Source organism: Moschus berezovskii, chromosome 24, assembly GCF_049115385.1.
Source record: "Moschus berezovskii isolate FMDL1 chromosome 24, NW_MosBer_1.0, whole genome shotgun sequence".
Taxonomy (NCBI): Eukaryota; Metazoa; Chordata; class Mammalia; order Artiodactyla; family Moschidae; genus Moschus; species Moschus berezovskii.
The window spans coordinates 2,656,880-2,679,021 of NC_142483.1; the positions used below are offsets into that span (position 1 = coordinate 2,656,880).

Consider the following 22,142-nt stretch of genomic DNA (forward strand, 5'->3'; position numbering starts at 1 on the left):
CCACCGGAAAGCAGGACTACGTTTCCCAGGAGGCAGTGCGGCTCGGCGCGCGCGAGCCGGAAACGCCGGGGCTCCGCGGGCGGTGGCTGTGGGGCGCGTCCCGGGCTCTGGACTGCGCCGCTGTCCGCCGCTCTCGGAAGGCCGCGAGGTCGCGGACTCGGTGCTGCGGCCGTCGGCCCTGTTCCGCGCTGAGCCGAGCGAGGCGGGCGGCGACCGGGCCCGCCATGGCCGCGAACGTGAGTGTCTCCCGGGCCGCGGGCCCCGCCCGGTGGTCCGCCCCGGCCCGCCCGCGCGCCTCCCCCTCACGCCCCGTCCGCACCTTCGGGCGGCTGTGCCGTCGGTCTTGCTCGGCCCGGCCCGACTCCGTGCGCCCCGCGCTGCTGGGACCGGGCCTCTGGTCCGGGGCTCCGGCTCGGGGTCCTCTGGGGCGGCGCCCCTCCCCGCAGCCCCTCCCTTCGTTCCCGGTGCCCTCCTGGACCTGCGGGGCTGTCACGCCTGCGGACTTGGCGGGCCGGACGGGGCCGCAGAGCAGTGGCCAGTCCACGGGGGCGGTGGGGAGGCCGATCCGCCCGGGGGAGCTGTCCAGCGACGTGCTGTCGGGGCGGGCGGTGAGCTCCGCGCCCAGCGGGGTGTGTAAGACCGGGGCTGTTACGATGCTCAGGCCAGGTGGGGAGCGGAGACTTCAGGGCGGCGGCAGAGGGGGCATTTCCCTACGGCCAGGCGCTCGTCCTCCTAGCGGGGCTTTAGTTGCAGAGCCCCTCGCTGAGGGTGGTGCCAGCAGCCAGCCTTTCTCAGGAACCTTTCTATTTAAGCCAAACATTCATTCAACAAACCGAGGGGCACCTCCCACCAGGGTGTTGGGCGAAGAAGGAGCTGGTGACTCAGGCTCCGCTTCTCTGTGAAAGTGTCTGGAGCCAGCTCGGAGCCCTGCCAGCCCGGGCACTCCCTCCCTCTTGCTTTGGTTGAGTGTCCTAGCCACTCTCCGCTGCTCTGTTATGTACGCCCTTTCCAGGCTCCTCCTCTGTCCCCAAACGTCCTCTCTGCCACCCACGCCCCCTGAGAAGCCAGGGCTTTCGTCACCCACAGCCCCAGTACAGCCTGCCTGGTTTAGAGTTGTTTGGGAGGCTGAGAAGCCTTAAGTGGTGCACCTAGAGGTGGTCCCCCAGATGCAGGGGCAGCCGGGGAGGCCTGGGCTGTGTCAGGAGATGGGCGTGCCCCCAGACCACCACCAGATACCTTACAGATGGGGGACTTCCCAGCAGGGGACGCGCTTGCCCAGGGCCCCACAGCCAGCTCGGCAGGTCGTGGGAAGGTGTGGCAGGCTTTGGAGTCAGGCCCACCTGGGGAAAGATCCACATTCTTCCTCAGTAGCTATGTGACCTTAATTTCTTGGGATCTTTGTTTCCTCCTGGGCTCAGTGACTAGGTTTAAGGAAGACTCTGCTTTTAGCACAGTGCCTGGTGCACCGTAGGTCCTTAATACATTAACACAGCTTGTCTTCAGTCCTGACGGGCAGAGAGCCTCTTGGATGCGTAGGGCCCTGATCTTTGCCAGAGTGTGGGTGAATCTGGGTGTCCTCTACCACCAAACCTTCGTTGATTCACCCAGTAGTGGGGTGCGCATTTACAGAGACCAGGAGGCCCCGTGCCGAAGAGAGATCTGAAGACGGTGGGCTGCAGCAGGATTCTTAGTCACTGTAATCTCCGTCCAGTAATGGAGTCACTGTTGACATCTGTGCTTTATAATGAGTGAACAGGATCAGAGGGGTAGAGCAGCTGACCCAGGGTTACACAGGAAGTGATTTTCAGGGCCTGTAGGTCAGCCTCTAACCCGCCACACACTGCTCATTGCTTCTAAGCCTGGAGTAGGGGAGCGGGCAGGGAGGAAATCTCCACCGTCCTTGTTTACTGGGAGTTTGGTCTAGAATGTGGGCCGGGTGTGTCATGACAGCCTGAGGATCACCTTCTTTCTTCAAGGCCATCTTTGAGCTGCTTATCTTGATGTTGGCTGTTAGGGGTGGCTGCAGGGAGGCCCAGGAGGAAGCCAGGCCTTCCAGCGCCCAGGTTGGGGACTGGCTTCTTTTCCTGCCCTGCGTGCCTGCCTTGGGCTCCCAGCGGTCAGCTCCTTCTGTGGTCCCAGGTGTGAGGAAGGCAGTCCGGAGTGAAGCGGGAGAGTGGCCCCTAATCTGCCCGGATATGAATCCTGAGTCTGCCTCTTAGAGGCTGTGTGATGTGGACTGGGGTTGTAACTGCTGACCCGCTGTTTTCCCATCTGTGGAATGAGGTCGTGATAGTGCCCACCTCCTTGGGCTTGCACAGGACTGGCTTCTGATAGACTGGAGCGTTTGCCATTGCCATCATCAGAATGGCTGATGGCCCCCTGTCTGCCTGCAGCAAATTGCTCCACTGACATTTCCAGATGGCCTGGAAAGTCAAGACCATTGACGATGCTTGTGTTAGAGGAAGCTGGGAGTAGAAACGGGTTGAAGTCCCTTCAGGTGGAGGGGCCTCTTCAAAATGAGAGACTTGAATCCATGCGTTCGTGTTCAGTCTGGCTGAGCAGAGATAAGTTAACAACGGATAAAGCACCTGCTGTCTGTCGTGGTTGTCAAGAATCATTTATTTAATGTCCTTTCCAATAGACAAAATTTCTGTTATAATCCGTGATCTGTGGGGTTTTCAGGAAGCTGACTCTAAAAAGAACTTGTTACCAATTTTTTTTTTTAAGGGTCTCAATAGGACCCTGACAATAATGCAATGTGTCCCTTGAGCCACCATGAGGGAAAGTTTCCCAAAATACCATTTCCCCCGTGAACCATTTTCTCAGGTGTGCCGAGAGTTAAAGGAGATGCGTGCTGGAGCAGTGGCAGTTGTGCTCCAGGCGTGAGCCTTATGTGGTGTTTGTTTTTAAATTAGGTCTAAACCGGATTTGTGTGATGGGGTCAAAATCCCCCTTTTTGTGGCCGTGTCTGTTTCTCTTCTTTAGTGTCAGTGTCTTGAGACTTGAGTTCCTAACCCAACTCTTCTGCTGGGTTAGGAGCATTCCCTGAGAGCAGCGGACATTCTGGAGGGTGGACCACATGGGGATTTAAATCTTCACATGAAGATGGGGCGGCATGACGGCCTCAGCGCGCTGATTGACTTTGGCTTCCATAGCATTGACATTAGAATGCCCAGTGTTTTCAGCAGTTACTAACCATTTTGGCAGTTGTATACCAATAACTACATTTTTTTTTTCATTAGGTTGTCCTGAAGAGGTTAAACACCTCACTGTTTCCGTAGCATTCCAGAGTCGTGTGTCACTCCAGAGGCACAGCGACTCAGTGTAAATATGTGTCACTGGTCCTTAGCTGGAGTTAAGGCAGTTCATTCAGCTTGTGCTTTGTTTCTGGTAAATAAGAGCTTTTAATGGTGTCCACTGTGGGCGTTACTGCATATCCATCTTGGAACGTCCCTGCTCCTCCCTTAAGTAGGACCATCTGTAAATTAAACTAGATCAGCTTATTGATATGCGCTTCCTGGGAACAAGAAGATGATCTAACCGGTTCACAAAATGCAGTCCTGGCTGTTTTCTTCTGTGGTGCTAGAAGCAGAGCTGTGGATCAGGGTTACTCCGTGGCACCAAGCAGTGACACCTCGTGGGAAGCTAGGCAGCTCACCGAGCAGCGCTGCGGGTGGTCAGCGTTCAGAAGAAACCCAGCTGAGTGCGGGCTATAAACCGATGAGGGAGCCGGGTTACCTTTTCTTCAGGGAGGGCCCTCGCGGGAGAGCTGTGACTGAAATGGCCCTTGTACAGGAGGGAGTCCCTTGGCTACCGAGTCTAGTCTAGTTTGAGAGCCTAAAGCAAGTCATGAAACAGTTCTGTAAAAGCGTCAGTTACTGTATGCTGCTGCTGCTGCTGCGTCACGTCAGTCGTGTCCGACTCTGTGTGACCCCATAGACGGAAGCCCACCAGGCTCCCCCGTCCCTGGGATTCTCCAGGCAAGAACCCTGGAGTGGGTTGCCATTTCCTTCTCCAATGTGTGAAAGTGAAAAGGGAAAGTGAAGTCGCTCAGTCGTGTCCGACCCTTAGCGACCCCATGGACTGCAGCCTACCAGGCTCCTCCATCCATGGGATTTTCCAGGCAAGAGTACTGGAGTGGGGTGCCACTGCCTTCTCCGCAGTTACTGTATAGACTGTGTATAAATGACAAAAGACTTGAAATCTTGGTTAAAGACTTGATTACAAAACAGTTGTCAAGGAAAGTGACTATTTCTGTAGCATACAACATTTTAAGAGGGTAGCCAGAATCATGACTGACACCAGGAGATTTCAAATTTTAGGAACTTCATACAGTTTCTAGAATGTTAATACATTTATCCACACAATATGACCTAAGAATTTATCATTACTCAGTGTTTCCCATGTAATGTAACATACCAAGTCAGCCCAATTAGCTTAATGTTTCTGTTTGAAACGTTTAGGGGTTTTCTGAAGCATCCTAGAGTTAGCCGGAGGTCAAAAAATCTTCATTAAGAATTTGATTCTAGGAAGGTTGTGAAAGGTATCAAAAGGTTTTAAATGTTTGACTAAGTAGAATCATAAGTCACTGTGAAACAATATTTATTCGCTTCAACCAAACTGATAATAAAAAGATTTCAAAAGTAAATAACAGAAAGCTATAGCAGAGAAGTTAAGAGGTAAACTTTATAATCTTTACCAAAAACAGATCAGTATTTCGAGAACACTTTGTCCTCTTCATAGAGGAAAAAGGTTGGTTTTCACCAGTTTACCTTTATTATTAAAATTCATTCATTTAATTAAATTTAGTCTGATCTTAGTAAAAGTCCTGGCCATGTATAAAACTTTTCTCAGGGTTCCCTTTTTAAAATTAATTTATAAAAATATCTGTTACTTTATAGTTCAACCTGTGAGTAAAGCGCAGAGTATGTTTGTTAATAGCCTCAAACATATTCAGTGTGTGTGTGTGTGTGCAGGAACACTGGAGTGGGTTGCCATAAAAGTAGGTAATTAAAGACTTATTTAGCAGTTAATCTTTCAATATTTTCTTATTAAGAAAATGATCTAGACATTCAGTGAATTCCATCATTTGACTTAATTTAGCAGAACTCTAACTCTAAAATTTCAAATCCCCCCAAATTGGGAGAAACTGTTTTTAAGTGTGAAAGTGAAAGTCACTGGGTTGTGTCTGACTCTTTGTGACCCCATGGACTATACGTTCCGTGGAATTCTTCAGGCCAGGATACTGGAGTGGGTAGCCTTTGTCATCTCCAGGGAATCTTCCCGACCCAGGAATCAAACCAGGGTCTCCTGCATTGCAGGCGATTCTTCACCAGCTGAGCTATCAGGGAAGCCCTGTTTTTAGGTACATATACCCTAAAACAAAATTATTCTTGAAGAATTCACCCCAAAACTACTTATTTATGAAAGTATTACCATACCAAGTTAAATTTCTCGTTGACACATTTTATAACCACGATAACGTGAGCATATTAACTTTCAGGAAACCTGGGTACAGCTAAAATATTACACTTAATGATGACTGTAAAGCCATGTCTGTATTAATTAGACCATCAATTTTAACTTGTTTTCTTCCATTAAAGATTAATCCTAGATTATGTGATCCTTTGACAGTTTGGGTTAGTTTAAGTGAAATATTTGATTTGTAAACATTTACTTTTAAATCAATTAAGTAGAACTCTTTTACATTAATGTTGATAGTAATCTCTGAAGTTAGAGATAGATCATACTTGTATATACAGACATACATGTATCCAGATACAGAAATAGCTGTCCTGCTTGAGTTTTACAAAAATCTTTTTCACACACACATATACACCCCCACTTTTTTTTTTGAGTCTACTGATTAAGCCAAATAGACTGTCAAACTGGAAAGAAGAAAAAAAGGTCAGTTTTCATCCCAGTCCCCAGGAAGAAAAGTGCTAGGAAATGTTCAAACTATCGGACGGTTGCTCTCACTTCCCATGCTGGTAAGGTCATGCTCAAAGCCCTTTAAGCCAGGCTTCAGCAGTGCTTGAATTGAGAACTTCCAGATGTGCCAGCTTAGAAAAGGCAGAAGAACCAGAGATCAAGTGTCCAACGTTCACTGGATCGTAGAGAAAACAAGGGAAGTCCAGAAAAACATCTGCTTCTGTTTCACTGACTACATTAAAGCCTTTGACTGTGTGGATCGTAACAAATGTGACAAACTCTGAAAAAAAGGGAATATCAGGCCGTCTTACTCGTCTGTTGAGAAACGTATGCAGGTCAAGAAGCAACAGTTAAAACCTTGCTTGGAATAACTGACTGGTTCAAAATTGAGAAAGTTGTATGGGCTGTGTACTGTCACCTGATCATTTAGCTTATGTGCAGAGTGCACCACACGAAATGCCAGGCTGGATGAGTTACAAGCCGGAATCAAGATTGCCGGGAGAAATATCAGCAACCTCAGATACACATTGGAGAAGGCAGTGGCACCCCACTCCAGTGCTCTCGCCTGGAGAACCCCAGGGACGGGGGAGCCTGGGGGGCTGCCGTCCGTGGGGTCGCGAAGAGTCGGACACGACTGAAGTGACTTAGCAGCAGCAGCAGCAGCAACACGGATGATGCCGCTCTAACGGTAGAAAGCACAGAGGAGCTAAAGAGCCTCTTGATGAGGGTGAAAGAGGAGAGTGAGGAAGCTGGCCTAACACTGCGGCCACCCGATGCGAAGAGCCGACTCATCGTAAAAGCCCCTGATGCTGGGAAAGACTGAAGGCGGAGGAGAAGGGGGCCACGGGGATGAGAGGGTTGGACGGCATCACCAACTCTGTGGACATGAGTCAGAGTGGACTCCAGGAGCTGGTGATGGACAGGGAGGCCTGGCGTGCTGCAGTCCATGGGGTCGCAAAGAGTCGGACACGATTGAGCGCCGGAACCGACTGAAAGCTTGATACTAAAGAAACAAGGGCCGCGGCATCAGTCCTTCACGTCGTGGCATATGGAGGGGTGGGAAGGGCGGAGGCCGTAGCGGGTTTCCTCTTCCTGGGCCCTGAGAACTGTGGATGGTGACTGCAGCGTGAGATTAGAAGACAGTTTCTTCCGAAGGAAAGCTGTGACAAACCAGACAGTGTGTTAAAAAGCAAAGACGCCACTGTGCTGACAAAGGTCCATATAGTCAAAGCTGTGTCTTTGTAGTAGTTACGTACGGATGTGAGAGTTGGACCATAAAGAAGGCAGAGCGCCGAAGAATTGATGCCTTCGAAATGTGCTGGAGAAGACTCATCTTGAGAGTCCCTGGGACTGCAGGGAGATCAAACCAGTCAATCCGAAAGGAAACCAGTCCTGGGTGTTCATTGGAAGGACTGATGTTGAAGCTGAGGCTCCAGTACTTTGGCCACCTGATGTGGAGAACTGACTCACTGGAAAGACCCTGATGCTGGGAAAGGCTGAAGGCGGGAGAAGGGGACAGCAGAGGACGTGATGTCTGGTTGGCATCACCGACTTGATGCACATGAACTTGGGCAACCTCCAGGAGATGGTGAAGGACAGAGAGGCCTGGCATGCTTTAGTCCATGGGGCTGCAAGGAGTCGGACGCAACTTGGCAACTGAACCACAACAATTAAGCCAAGACTATAGACTCAAGGATAGTCATGATAACGTGATCACTGACCTAGAGCCAGACATCTTGGAATGTGAAGTCAAGTGGGCCTTAGAAAGCATCACTATGAACAAAGCTAGTGGAGGTGATAGAATTCCAGTTGAGCTATTTCAAATCTTGAAAGATGATGCTGTGAAAGTGCTGCACTCAATATGCCAGCAAATTGGAAAACTCAGCAGTGGCCACAGGACTGGAAAAGGTCAGTCTTCATTCCAATCCCAAAGAAAGGGAATGCTAAAGAATGCTCAAACTACCGCACAACTGTACTCATCTCACATGCTAATAAAGTCATGCTCAAAATTCTCCAAGCCAGGCTTCAGCAATATGTGAACCGTGAACTCCCAGATGTTCAAGCAGGTTTTAGAAAAGGCAGAGGCACCAGAGATCAAATTGCCAACATCTGCTGGATCATGGAGAAAGCGAGAGAGTTCCAGAAAACCATCTATTTCTGCTTCATTGACTATGCCAAAGCCTTTGACTGTGTGGATCACAATAAACTGTGGAACATTCTGAAAGAGATGGAAATACCAGAACACCTGACCTGCCTCTTGAGAAACCTCTATGCAGGCCAGGAAGCAACAGTCAGAACTGTACATGGAACAACAGACTGGTTCCAAATAGGAAAAGGAGTACCTCAAGGCTGTATATTGTCACCCTGCTTATTTAATTTATATGCAGAGTACATCATGAGGAACGCTGGGCTGGAAGAAGCACAAGCTGGAGTCAAGATTGCTGGGAGAAATATCAATAACCTCAGATATGCAGACGACACCACCCTTCTGGCAGAAAGTGAAGAGGAACTCAAAAGCCTCTTGATGAAAGTGAAAGAGGAGAGTGAAAAGTTTGGCTTGAAGCTCAACATTCAGAAAACAAAGATCATGGCATCTGGTTCTATCACTTCATGGGAAATAGATGGAAAAACAGTGGAGACAGTGTCAAATTTTATTATTTGGGCTCCAAAATCACTGCAGATGCTGATTACAGCCATGAAATTACTGACGCTTACTCCTTGGAAGGAAAGTTATGACCAACCTTGATAGTATATTAAAAAGCAGAGACATTCTTTTGCCAACCAAGGTCCGTCTAGTCAAGGCTATGGTTTTCCCCGTGGTCATGTATGGATGTGAGAGTTGGACTATGAAGAAGGCTGATCACCAAAGAATTGATGCTTTTGAACTGTGGTGTTGGAGAAGACTCTTGAGAGTCCCTTGGACTGCAAGGAGATCCAACCAGTCCATTCTAGAGGAGATCAGTCCTGGGTATTCATTGGAAGGACTGATGCTAAAGCTGAAGCTGCAATACTTTGGCCACCTCATGTGACGAGTTGATTCACTGGAAAAGACTCTGATGCTGGGAAAGGTTGGGGGCGGGAGGAGAAGAGGACGACAGAGAATGAGATGGCTGGATGGCATCACCGACTCTATGGACATGAGTTTGGGTGAACTCCGGGATTTGGTGATGGACAGGGAGGCCTGGCGTGCTGTGATGCATGGGGTCGCAAAGAGTCGGACACAACTGAGCGACTGAACTGAACTGATAGACTCAAGGCAGTGTGGGCTGTGTTCACATTTCAAGAACATGATAAGGGTTATAACTTCAGGCTTTCTCCTAGGAATACTTCTGTTCCCTCAAGGTCTGAATTTGGAGATGTTTTATCAAGCCAGCTTTCTCTGCAGTGTTGGAACATCTAAGGAGCTCCCTCCTGGCCATTTAAGAGTTGAGTGTTCGCAGGCATTGGTTCTGTCATGAAGCCAGCCAGGAGGCCTTTCGTCCTTTGAGGGATACTTTCCCATCATTACTCTGGTGGCCCAATTCAGATAGGATCGCGACAACCTTCTGAGGGCCCTGTGATGGAACGTGTCTGGCTCCCTGAGGGGTTCCCCTTGGGTTGGCTTGACTCTCCTGTGTCTCGGCTTCTCCCTCCAGCAGTTAAAACTGCTGCAGTTGCTGGGAGTGCCAGGTGATCAGCCGTCACGGTGCTCCCCAGCGAGCAGAATTTGCTTGGTGGTTGTAGTGGGCTCCCTGTGGGACCGCTGCGTGTCTTGAGGACTGATGCTCAGGCACTTCCGCTAGATTCGCCGCCGCCTGAGAACTGCTCCTGCTGAAGGAGCAAGTGTCCCTTTACTGAGAGCTGCGCAGGCTCAGTCGCATGCCACTGGCGGCTTGTTCGCACCATATTTACAACAGTCTTTCCAATTTGAGTCAGTCTTTTAAGAAAAACCAGTGAACCCCGTTCACTCCAAAGCACATCCCAGGTCTCTGCCTAGGAGACGGTCCGGTAACCCCTTTAAGACTCCAGGTCCCAAGAGGAACAGCTTGAGTAAAACTCAGAGTGGGGTTTAAAGCAATGATGCCCAGGTGTCAGGAGAACTCACGGAAGCACGGAAGGAGTACAGAGAAGTGGGTAGCACTCCAGGGGCCCGTGCTGGCGCCAGGCCCTGCTGCGGGGTGGGCTCCAGGTGCCCTCTGGTGGGCGTGTCTGACAGCCCCCCAACTACGCCAATCAAATGAGGGTGGAGATTTAGTTAGCAATCAAATCAAGCAGAAGAAAGGGCATTTTATTTGAGTCAGACAGGATTGTAACCCTGGAGACAGCCTCCCAGAAGCTCTGAGAACTTTCACCTGCTTGAAGTTGAAGACACAGTTGTGTGCATTTCTGGGACAAAGGATCATCCATGAAAATGGCATACTGATGTTTTACACACGGTTCCCCAGGGATATGTAGTCCAGGTAGGTGTGTGTCCAAAGCGAGCTACCATGGCCCCTTGCAGAGCTGCGGAAGAACGCTGCTCCTTTAAGAAGTTTCGTTGCCGACGTCAGAAGAAAGGGGAAAAGGGCCTTACGGTTGGGCAGGCGCTCCCATCTGTGAGAAGGGCTGCTCCGTGACGCAGATGCAGACTGCACGTTAGGGAGGAAGGAGGGCCCCACGGCACAGAGTTTTACGTTCAAATTTTCATGTCCTGCCTCGGATACAAATTACATCTCACCGGCTTGTAAATGAGTGCTCATAATCACTAGGAACTGGAAATATCCAAGGTATCCATCGACTGGTGAGTGAATTGGCAGATGTGGAATTCTGCTGCAAAGTCGTGTCCGACTCTGTGCGACCCCATAGACGGCAGCCCAACAGGCTCCTCTGTCCCTGGGATTCTACTCGGCCATAAAAAGAAGTAGGCTCCTGAAACCGTGATATAGATGGCCCCAAGCGTTAGGCCGAGTCCATGAATCCGGACAGAAGGAGCTCATGCTGTGTCACGATCCGTTCGTACCACGTTCAGGAAGAGTCAGGACTAAATCGTACAGATTCAGATTCAGATCACTGTTACCTCTGGGTGGTGGGGAGACAGGATATTGACAGGGAGGGGGTACAGGGAGCTTTCGGCGAGAGACGTGTTTTGTATGTTGACGAACATGGCTATGCATTTGTCAAAACTGAACACTCAGTCTGTGCATTTTTACTATATAGAATTAAAACTCAGTAAGAGCTGAGTATAAATGCAGTTTGTTTTTTGAAAACCAGTTTCCTTTTTGTGTTTTTCAGTATTCCAGTACGAGTAACAAGAAAGATCATGTCAGAATCACAAACAAGTCCCAGCCAGGCTTCTTGGAGCGGCTGAGTGAGACCTCAGGTGGAATGTTTGTGGGGCTCATGACCTTCCTGGTCTCCTTCTACCTAATCTTCACCAATGAGGTATGATGTCCGGGCCCCCTGTGCAGAGTGAGGGTCCCTGCAGTGTCTCAGTGAAGAGGCTGGCTGTGGACTTTATGGGAAGGAGGGTTGAGCTAGTCAGTTCATTCTGTGGTGCCCCGCCTCACGACTGACATAGCAGGAGGGGCAATGGATCAATTCACATGCCTGAAATGGGGGTGAAAGAAAAAGTGAAAAGTGAAAGTCGCTCAGTCGTGTTTGACTCTGCAACCCCACGGACTATACAGCCCATGGAATTCTCCCAGCCAGAATACTGGAGTGGGTAGCCTATCCCTTCTTGAGCAGATCTTCCCGAGCTGGGAATTGAACCAGGGTCTTCTGCATTGCAGGTGTATTCTTTACCAAGTGAGCTATTTAAGCCCCAAAATGGGGACAGCAGCAGCCTCAGGCGTGGTTGGATCCACGCATTCACGCTGGGTCACCAGGAGTCTCCGTTTCTCCGTTGTCCATTTTTCTCTGTGGTTCAGCGGGCTTTTCCCTCGGGCAGCAAAGGTGGCCCAGCAACTCCCGTGTCACATCCAAGCAGCTTAGCAACCCCAGAGAAAAGAGGACGCATCTCTAAGTCAGCTTAGCCAGAGTCGCAGGGAGATCTCCGAGTGTCCTCAGTCCTCTCTGAAGCGCTCCCTGTGGCCAGTGGACACAGGGCGCGGTTGGCGAGGCCTGGGTCACATTGAGCAGCTTTGCAATCAGCCCAGTGAAGCGCGTGCATGGGGGGAGGGGTGCGGGGCACAGGCAGCCGCCGCTCTTCCTGGCATGGCTGGTGCTGCGTGGGGTGCGGGGGGCCTGGAGAGCGGGCGTCCTGGGTCCTCCCTGCCCCGGGTAGCAGGCATCCGGCAGCTGAAATCCTCGCTCTCCGGGGTGCACAGGGCCGTGCGTTGAAGACGGCGACCTTGCTGGCCGAGGGGCTGTCGCTGGTGGTGTCTCCCAGCAGCATCCACAGCGTGGCTCCGGAGAACGAGGGGAGGCTGGTGCATATCATCGGGGCCCTGCGGACGTCCAAGGTAGGCCGGCGGTGCTTGCTGACCGCGGGGGCTCGGGCACCTCGTGGGTGTCGTCTGGAGGCTTGGGCCTCGGAAACCGAGACTCGTGGTGTGAGTCCCGCTGCACCGCTCAGCGGCTGTGGACCCATCTCCTCCAGAGCCCATTTGACAGAGTCTTCCTCTGTCAAATGGGGAGAAGCCTTGTAACAACCCAAGTGGGCTCTGCAGGTTGGCCCGGATTCAGGAGCTCCCCTTCTGGCACAATGGCCCTTGGCTGGAGCCTCACACAGAGGCGCTTTAACAGTGATGCCAGGCGTACGTACCTGGGACAGGGTCTCCTGTCTGAACACCCTTCATGCTGCCTGGCCCTGCACCCCCGGGCTCGAAGCCTGAGCCGTGCGTGCAGTGTGGGTCACAGGCTCGGCTCCTGGGGCGGCAGCTCTGCTTGGCGCCAGTGCGAGCAGCTCAGAGCTCTCCCGGCTGCCCTGCCCTCTGGACCTGTTTCTCCCCAGCCTAGCCCCCCCTGAGCTGAGTGTTCTTGTCGTTTTTTTCCTGGCCTGTTTATCTGTGAAGCTCCTGTCTGATCCTAACTACGGGGTCCACCTCCCGGCCGTGAAGCTGCGGCGGCACGTGGAGATGTATCAGTGGGTGGAGACCGAGGAGTCCAGGTGAGGGGCCGGCTGGGGCTGCGGGAGGCTCGGGGTTAGGGGGGCGCGCAGCCGGCCTTCGCTGCGGCACTGCCGAAGGCTACCGTGGGCAGTCTTCCTTTCGGAGGAGCGTCAGATTATCCCCCAGGGATTGGCCCGTGGTCTCGATTGAAGGTGGCAGGGGTCTCCTGCAGAGTGCCTGGGGTAAGAAAGTAGTTGGGCTAGCTCCCGGGGATCGCCTTGTGTCTGGGCTGGTGTGGACCAAGCCTGCTCTGTGTGGGGAATCTGGCCTGGGAGCCCCGAGGCTGCCTCAGGCCGGATATGCCTAGAGGTGGGGATGGCGGGCTGACTCGGGGCGCCTGGTTTTCCCCGCAGGGAGTACACAGAGGACGGGCAGGTGAAGACGGAGAGGAAGTACTCCTACAGTGAGTCGGGCCCCTCCCTGCTCCCCGCGGCCCCTGTCCTTCCTGAGCCAGCATCAGGCTCCTGGCATGCTGGTCCTTGGAGCCCTGCTCCCCTATCTGTCCAGCGAGGCTCCAGGAGCTGCCCCTTGGCCCTCGGCTGGTCCCAGGCTTGGAGAAGAGGCCGTGGGGCTGGTGGGCCTCAAATGTGAGGCTTATCGTGGTTTCCACATGTTCCCTCTGCTCAAAACAGACCCAGAGTGGAGGTCGGAGATCGTCAACAGCAGGAACTTTGACCGAGAGATTGGCCACAAGAACCCCAGGTGAGAACCAGCCCTGGCAGGTTCCCAGCCCCAGCATCCTCCTCTGAGTAATGGGGCTGAGTTGCTTCTGTCTCATGGGCTGATGAGGTGTGGGCGGGGTTCCAAGGCCAGCTCCGGAGCAGAGGTGGGGCCTGACGCCCCTGGCCCTAGGCGACCACCCCTCCATCAGCGCTTGGGTATGAGGCTGGGCCGAGTGCCCAGAGGGGTGGTTAGCGGTGTGCGTGGGGAGACGGTCTGCAGGGCTTTCAGAGAGGCCGCATTTGACACCCCACTTTGGGGGTCCGGCAGAGGATGGTTAGCTCAGGGGCAGGGCTGAGGGTGTTGAGATGGGTGTGGCAGGGCCCCTGTGGGCTGTGTGCTGTGATGGGGCTAGGAAGGGCCTTGAACATTCCCAGTGAGGCTTGGATGCCGGGAAGGGTCTGGAGGGGAGGGTGTGAAGTCCATGGCAGGGCGGTCTGACGGCTGGGGGGCAGGGTGGGACAGGCTGGCAGGGGTCCAGATCCTAAGAAGCTATGGGGGATGGGAAGCCAGCAGAAGCTTCCAGGGGATGGGGTCAGGGGAACACAAGACTGAGGGGCCGGGCTGGGCTGGGCTGGCAGGAGCCCCCCGGGTGTGGACCATGCCCAGCGCCTCCCCCGGGAACCAGGCAGCTCCCCTGGCAGCCCCCATCGTCAGCAGCTCCCCCTCTCTCCCCAGCGCGATGGCCGTGGAGTCGTTCACCGCAACAGCCCCCTTCGTCCAGATAGGCAGGTTTTTCCTTTCGGCGGGTAAGTCTCAGGCCGTTAGATGAGCCACCGTGGACCCAGGAGCCTGCACTTCCACCGGGTCGCCTCCCAGGAGCCGGGGCCCTGCACTCAGTCCTTGGGTGGTTAAAGGAGTCTCCTGCTGCCCTGGGCAGGGGTCAGCCAGCACTTCTGCAGCGTCATACTTTTGGGCTGGGGCCAGAGGGCAGGTGTGTTCCCAGGAAGGGGGACCTGTGTGGAACCCCCCAAAACCTGTTCAGGGAGCAGCTGCCAGGTGTGGGTCCTCGCTGGGCTGAGCAGGCGGAGCTAAGAACCCCTCCTCAGGCATCTCTGGAGGGCAGCACGCACAAGGCCCCGGGCTCCACTCCTGAGCCCCGCGGGCCCCCAGCCCTGAGCCAGACTCCGAAGGGCCTCCCACAAAGAGGGGCTTGCAGGGGACAGCGTGGCTGTGAGACTGCCATCGAAACTTCTGGGGCTTGTCCCTGGGCCAGACCTGAGGAGGGAGAGAGGATGCTTAGGCTCAGAACATCGGGGGCAGGGGAGAGAGCGTGTGAGCAGGGCCTGGCCTGTCTGCCGTTGGTGCCAGCCGTGCCAGCCAGTCCAGCCTCATGCCGCGGGGCAGCAGGCAGCCAGGCCCGGACACAGGTGACTGGACCTAGGTAGCAGTGGCCATAGGGCGGAGGCCCTCCCGGGGCTGCGGTCACTGCCTGACAGGGTTGGCTTCCTGGAGGCGCTGGAGGCTGAAGGGGCTGGCCCTGTGGACGGATGGAGTTGGAGCAGGGACTCCGGATGGGAGAGTGGGCGTGCAGAGGCCCTGGGGGGCGAGCCGGCAGGTGGCCACGTGGCTGGGCGTGTGGGGTGGGCTGGGAAGTCCGTCAGGCTGCAGCTTTGCAGATGGGCTGCAGCGGACATGCACTGTTTCTAACCACCTGCCTCTCAGGGCTCATCGACAAAGTGGACAACTTCAAGACGCTGAGCTTGTCCAAGCTGGAGGACCCGCACGTGGACATCATTCGCCGGGGGGACTATTTCTACCACAGTGAAAACCCCAAGTACCCCGAGGTACCCAGCGGGTTCAGGAGCTCCGATGGCAGAGGTCGGGGCCCCTGAGTCCCGCCCCTGACAGCGCGCGCAAGTCTGAGCTGCGCTTCAGTTCCGATCAGGTTCCATGAATCGCGGCTGCACTCGGCCGGCCGGCGCGCAGTGGGGCTGCCTGGGCACGGGTGGGGGTGGTGTGACCCCTCGTGGGCGGGTGGGCGCCCTGGGCCCAGCTTGGACTCCCTCCTCCCTCACTTGCCTGTCTTCCGCCCCAGGTTGGAGATGTGCGTGTCTCCTTCTCCTACGCGGGGCTGAGCAGTGATGATCCTGACCTGGGCCCGGCTCACGTGGTGAGCGGCTCCCCAGGCGCATGGGAGGGGCCTTCCCGGGTACAGACACCCTGGCCCAAGTGCGCACTTCGGGCTCGCCCCTCCCTGTCGTGTGTGCATGTCCATGGGCCCCAGGCGGGGGAGTGGCCCTGGAGGGTCTCAGCGCGGTGCCCAAAGAGGTTCTCCCAGCCCCATGCAGCCGCTCTCCCTGAGCGCTGACCTCTGCTCTGTAAACGCTGCTCCTGCCCTCCAGACCCCATCACCCCAGCCCCGCCCCCTGGGTCCTCCCCGGTGCTGTGGAGGGAGCAGCCCAGTGGGGGCGCCTCCCCAGGCCCCCATGACGGCAGGCGCTGGGGCAGCCGGGGGCTCCCTGCTGCCCTGGCGCACAGCGAGGAGGGCGCCGGCCCCGCAGCTCTGAGCCGGGGTTCTCTGAGCAGGTGACCGTGATTGCCCGGCAGCGGGGCGACCAGCTGGTCCCCTACTCCACCGAGTCGGGGGGCACCCTGCTTCTCCTGCACCACGGGGACTTCTCAGCAGAGGTGAGTGGCCGCGGTGCGCTTACGCACTGCGCTCCAGTGCTGTGGTCACCAGCCGCCTCCACGGAGGCAGAGCCAGGGCCGAGAGGCAAGAGAAGGCAATGGCAGGGGTGAGGTGTCCTTGTGTGTGCAGCCTGGCCGCTCTCGAGGGAGTGGTGAGCAAAGCAGAGAATCCCCCGGACCCCCCAGACGCTCAGAGGTGACAGACGTGCTAACAGGAGCCTCCTATGGCAGCGGGTGGCGAGCAGCGTCTGCTGACTCCCAAGTGAAGAGCCGGGTGGGTCAGTTGTCGCAGGCCAGGGCCCCCCTTGCCGGGGCCAGGACGCCGTGTGGCCCTGTGCATGGAGGGGCGGGCAGAGGCTCCTGTGGGCTGAGTGTGAGCTGGTGAGTGAGGGCGGGTGCCCCCAGGGAGACCTGGGTGCCCCCCTCCATAGCATAGGGTCAGGCCTCATCCACACCCTGAGGGCAGGCTGCGGAGAGGTGCCTCTAGTCCAGCGGCTGCCTGAGGCATTGGGCCCTGCCAGTAGGGTGGGACCCCTCAGGGTGGGGTGTGACCTGTCCCTGCTTGTCCTGCAGGAGGTGTTTCGTCGGGAACAGAAGAGCAACTCGCTGAAGACGTGGGGCCTGCGGGCGGCCGGCTGGGTGGCCATGTTCATGGGTCTCAACCTCATGACGCGGATCCTCTACACGCTGGGTAGGTGGGCAGATGGGGCCTCTTTGGCCCCCACTGCTGCTCCGTCTCTCCAGCGCACTGGGTGCGCTCAGCCCGTGCTGTGGCCTCAGGGCTTTGGGGCGGGGGAGCCGGGGGAGCAGGACATGGTCATGGTGGTGCCAGGGTGCCGGGGGTGGACGCTGACCCCTGAGGCTGCGGTCTCCCTGCCCTGCCCACCAACCATCCCCTCAGCCTTCACCCCCTCACCCCCAGCTGAGGAGCCGTGCCGAAGGGCTGGCCGGCCAGGAGAGTTCCAGGTTCCTTTCCTGCCCCAGCCTGGGTTTCCTCACACCTAACCTGCTGAGTTTTGTGAAGAGCTTGGCAAATAGGGAACACTCAAGAGCCGTCATCCTTCACACCCCACCCCGCAAACCCTGAACTAGACTTGAGACAGCCGCAGCAGGTCGGGAACGCGGGGGGCTTTGTGGGCTGCTCACGGGCCCTAGGTTGGCCTGCTAGAGCCCAGGCGCTTGACTCAGGACCCAACCCCAGGGTGACCGACTGGCGCTGGGCCTGGCTGCTGTGCGGGAGGATGGGGCTTCTCGGAGGACTGAGCCCCGTCCAGTCAGGTGGTTATGGTTCCCGGAAACCCCTCCCCTGCGTAGCCTTTCCAGCTGGGAGAGTCTGGCTGCAGCCCCCAGACGATCAGCCCATTTTATAGGCGGGAAGACTGAGGAGCAGTGTGGGGGGAGGCTGCTTCCCCCAGATGGTGGAACCACACCCCTAGGCCCATCATGGCCACAACCTCAGGTAGGCCCTTTCCTCTCGGGGCCTAGTCCCCCCTAGTCAGGTCTGTCTTGGGGGCTGCTCTCTGACTGGTTCACTTCATGCCAGGGTCAGGATGGCATGAGCGCGCAGAGGGCCTCGGTGCAGGGGAGGGACGCAGGAAGCTGCTGGCGGGGTGCCCGTCCACCCCGCCCCGCCCTCCATTCCTGAGACGAGCACCTTCTGAGAGCCTGCTGCATGAGCACGGGCTGCGGGCCCTGGAGGCCGTGCCGCCAGCAGGACGGGCACGGGCCCGGTCCTCTGGGCTTAGCACAGTGGCCAAGAGTGGAGGCTCTACACTCAGACAGCCTGGATTTAAATTGTGGTTCTGGCACCTGGCTGTAAACTTAACTGCCAGGCCTCGGCCATGTTGTGGGTGAACCAAGGTTAGGAACGGCATCGGCCTGCAGGAGGGTGGGGTTGATGCGTGGTCCCCTGGCCAGTGCCCACACATGAGCCCTGCTTGTTGCATGGGCTGAGTCGGGCCTGTGTGGGGCTAGACCCAGATGGGCCCCCAGGCGGCCTGCGGGCTGCTGCATCACGCCGGGCACCAGACCCCTGGCCTCCTGGGAACTGAGTGCAGGTCCCCCAGTGCATGCTGGCGACAGAAGGCCTGCCTCAGCGGTCCGCAGGCAAGGACAGGGTGACTGCAGAAGGGCTGATGGAGCCCACGCTGGGTGGCAGCCTGTGGGGGTCTCCGGGTGGGCGGCTTCTCCAGTCCATCGAGCCCTCACAGGTCCTCCCTGGAGCTGGCACACAGGTGAGCGGTAACAGCTTGGATGAGCGATAGGTTCCTCCAGGAAGGGCTGGGAGGCCCAAACAGGTCCGCGGGGGGTCCAGCCCTGCTGCTTTGTCGGGCAGCAGGGAGGTGCTTGCCAGCACCTGTCATCTGCCCAGGGCACCCCGGGGCTGGGCGGGGCTGGGCTGCGGCCGTGCGCAGGGCTCGTCCTTGTGTGTCCCGGCCGCTGCCTCTCCCTCTGCACCTGGTCCAGAGATGCACGGGCCGCCGGGGGGAGGAGCGGAGGAGCCAGGCTGGGTGCCTGGGAGCCCTGACTGCCGCTCTCTCCCCACAGTGGACTGGTTCCCCGTCTTCCGAGACCTGGTCAACATCGGCCTGAAGGCCTTTGCCTTCTGCGTGGCCACCTCACTGACCTTGCTGACCGTGGCCGCCGGCTGGCTCTTCTACCGGCCCCTGTGGGCGCTTGGCATCGCTGGCCTGGCCCTGGTGCCCATCATCATTGCTCGGACTCGGGTGCCAGCCAAGAAACTGGAGTGAGCGGGTGCAGCGCCCGCAGAGACCCCTGCGCCTCGGACCCAGGCCGCCCTCCCCCAACCTGCCTGGGTCTTGGGTTCTACATGCGCCCCGCCCCGGCCGCGCACATGGGTGGTGGGTTGGTGTCCGTCAGTTAGCCCCTCATGCCCCTTCTTGCCTGCGGGCAGCTTTGCTGGCAGGAGGCAGCTCCTGTCTGGCAGCATGACCTCCGCCCTCCTGCTTGTCTCCTTTCTCTCTCTGGGCACCGCGGCCACCCGTGTCTCTTAGCTGACGTCTGTAGAGGTGGTGATGCTCAGTCCGGAGACAGTGCCAGGCCCCACCACTGCCGCACCGGAGTCCAGGACAGGGTGGCCTGGGCAGCACCAACCCACTCTGTGTGCAGCTCAGCTCGGCGCTCAGACCACGGGTGTCTCAGTGAGGACGGCGGGCGTTTGTCAGGCTTCACACGCGTGTTGCTTTGGCAGAACCCTGTTGGTGTGCAGGGCCTTCCAGCGGTCTGGTCACTTAATGTTTCTTATCGCTTCATGTCTGCGTGAAACTCCCTGACAAGGAGGCTGTTTCAAGGAAGACTTAAAACTCCTCCTGAATGATTCCTGTCTCAGACTGTCCACAAAAGCCCTCGGTGATCTGTCTGTTGCAGTCAGTTCAGAGCACAGAAACTTCGGTGGGACTGTGACTTAACCTGGTTGAGGAAGTTACCCGTCTGTATTCTGGGTCCCTGGGAAGGTTTTCAAAGCTTCAGTTTCTTTGAAACCAGTGTTAGCAGAAGGCTTGTTTTCCCTCTGAGAGGAGACGGGGGTCTCTGCGTCTGAGAGGCATTTCCTTTCTTCTCTGGCATCAAAGCGCACTGTTTTCTTGAAGACGATATTGAATTATTCAGCTCTCCCAAGTGTGTTCCTTCATGGTGACCCCCTTGCGCGCGCGCACACAGATCAGCCCCTCGGGCGTCGGAGGCTGCGTGTTGGGAAGCTCACCCAGCTTTGTTCACCACGCACTTTGCCGTCAGCACCCGGCCCCAAGTGGCTGCCCCTGGGTGCTGTGTGCGTCCAGTGTCCACAGCTTTATTCCTAACTCAAATCCACCCACACTTAATTCACAGAGTTTCTGTTTCCTAACTGCTTTCACATCCTTTGAAAGGAAAAGTATGTGGTAACGTCGATGTCTTAAGAGATGGTACGTCCTTTGACTATTTGGAACTTGCTGTGCCTTGCTGGGGTGGCTGCTTTAGTGAATGAGTAATCTCTCTCAGTGTCCTGGGGGACTTGTGGTGTAAATTGCGATTTTTCATGTTCAAATCAGCCAGCCCCAGGGATGAGGTATCTGGGTTTCAGGATTGAAATAGTGTTCACTATTGCTTGTGAAGTCAACGGTTTCTCTGACTCTCTCAACTCCTAAAGGTGCATTTGGAAAGCACAGCGACGAAATGATGGCCAAATACAAAATCCTTGACATTTGTGTAACTTTTTTCTAGTCCAGATTTTAAATCACTGCCAACTTCAAGTGTTCTTAAAGAATAAAAGAATGTTAAGAAATAGTTCAAGCATTTGGAAAATCATAATGAAACTTGTATTACCTTTGTATTTTTGATAAAAATTCAAAATAAATTTCTAAATCTTTTGATATAGAACTTGCCATATTCTCCCCTTTTTGCATTCTTTCTGAAATTTCTATCTCATAAGAGTTCAGCCATAGAGTTTATTTAGAACCTATGAATTTTTGCAACTTATGTATTGGTTTTAGTAGTTAAAATTGGTTTAAATTTTTTAAAAAAGGCACCTGGATATTTGTGGCACTTGGAAGCCTGCTTTGTCCTGTGGGGACTTAGCGTGGCTCCCTTGACGCCCATCTGCAGGTGGTTCTAGGAGGTGGGAAGTAGTGAGCGGGACCCAGCGCAGGTGTCCCCCGCCTCAGCAGATGAGCTGTGTGGTGCCTGCCGCGACGGTGGCCTGAGCCCCAGCTTCCTCACCTGTGACGTGGGGGCGTCTGTACCCCACGGGTGGTGGTGGGCGTGGAGCAAGAGGAAGCCCCCGAGCCCCTGTTCTGAAGCAGCGGACGGCCGCCAAGCAGTTTGAACTTTTCCCCTTATTACAGCATTCGAGGCAAGTGAGTGCTAACTTTTCAGAACCTGAGGTTTGGCTCCATTTCCATGATGTGTCCAGCTGCCTGCCATCTGCCTGAAGAAAAGGTTATTTCTCCAAAAACTGGGCAGTGCTCGACTCCACTCCCAGAAAACAGGGTGCTCACCTGCAGGAGGGTGAGACGAAGCTCTGACGCAGAAAGTGCCAGAGCCAGTGGTTTCCATGGCAACCCCCCCGTGTTTCTCAACAAGAGCCTTTCTGCCAGTTCTTGCCACATGAGTCATAGTCCAAAGGGTTTTGTTTGTTTCCCTTGGATAAAACAGACTGATTTTTAATGGCTACTGTCAGCTAAACAGAAAAATATTCCTCTGTAACGTTAAGTTGCTCAGCCTGCGGGAAAACAAACTCCGATCTTTAACATAGTCCTGATCTGTGTACCTGCTTCATGGACCAGACTTGTGGAGCTGTGAGCCATGCCAGTCAGTCCTAAAGGAAATCAACCCTGACTATTCATTAGAAGGACTGATGCTGAAGTTCCAAGACTGGCCACCTGATGCGAAGAGCCAACTCACTGGATAAGACGCTGATGCTGGGAAAGATTGAAGGCAACAGAAGGGGGCAACGCACGATGAGGTGGTTAGGTGGCATCAGCGACTCAGTGGACACGAGTCTGAGCAAGCTCCGGGAGACGGCGAAGGACGGGAGCCTGCATGCTGCGGTCCGTGGGGTCACAGGGTCAGACGACAGCGACTGAACACAAACGACCTGTGTACACATCACTGTCACCCAGGCGTTCCTAGCTGATGTAAAATCTGAAAGAAAATGCAGAGCCGAGACTTTGTAGATAAATGCTTTATTTTGTTCTCAGAATGTTATAAAAAAGTTATTTCTCCTAAATATCAACAGTGTGTAGGGCTTTATACATGTATCCAGTAATGAATAAAATCTAGTTAAACACTGATCCATTC

General features: G+C 55.2%; 1 protein-coding gene across 1 annotated transcript; it reads left to right on the plus strand.

Annotated features, from left to right (window-relative positions):
* Window positions 1-39: 39 nt before the first annotated feature.
* On the plus strand, window positions 40-22,135 carry TMEM43 (transmembrane protein 43). The gene is made up of 12 exons (XM_055413487.2): window positions 40-236; window positions 11,182-11,331; window positions 12,216-12,350; window positions 12,903-12,997; window positions 13,352-13,401; window positions 13,631-13,700; window positions 14,397-14,467; window positions 15,384-15,505; window positions 15,757-15,831; window positions 16,248-16,349; window positions 16,923-17,040; window positions 18,897-22,135. Exons 1-12 carry the CDS (start codon window positions 225-227, stop codon window positions 19,097-19,099), a joined length of 1,203 nt encoding a protein of 400 aa, XP_055269462.2. The 5' UTR covers window positions 40-224; the 3' UTR covers window positions 19,100-22,135.
* Window positions 22,136-22,142: the final 7 nt, after the last annotated feature.

Excerpts from the sequence above, each read along its gene's own strand:
- TMEM43 (XM_055413487.2), top strand. Across the intron at positions 11,332-12,215 it reads ACCTAATCTTCACCAATGAG|GGCCGTGCGTTGAAGACGGC; the intron begins GTATGATGTCCG and ends CGGGGTGCACAG. Across the intron at positions 14,468-15,383 it reads CAGGTTTTTCCTTTCGGCGG|GGCTCATCGACAAAGTGGAC; the intron begins GTAAGTCTCAGG and ends CCTGCCTCTCAG.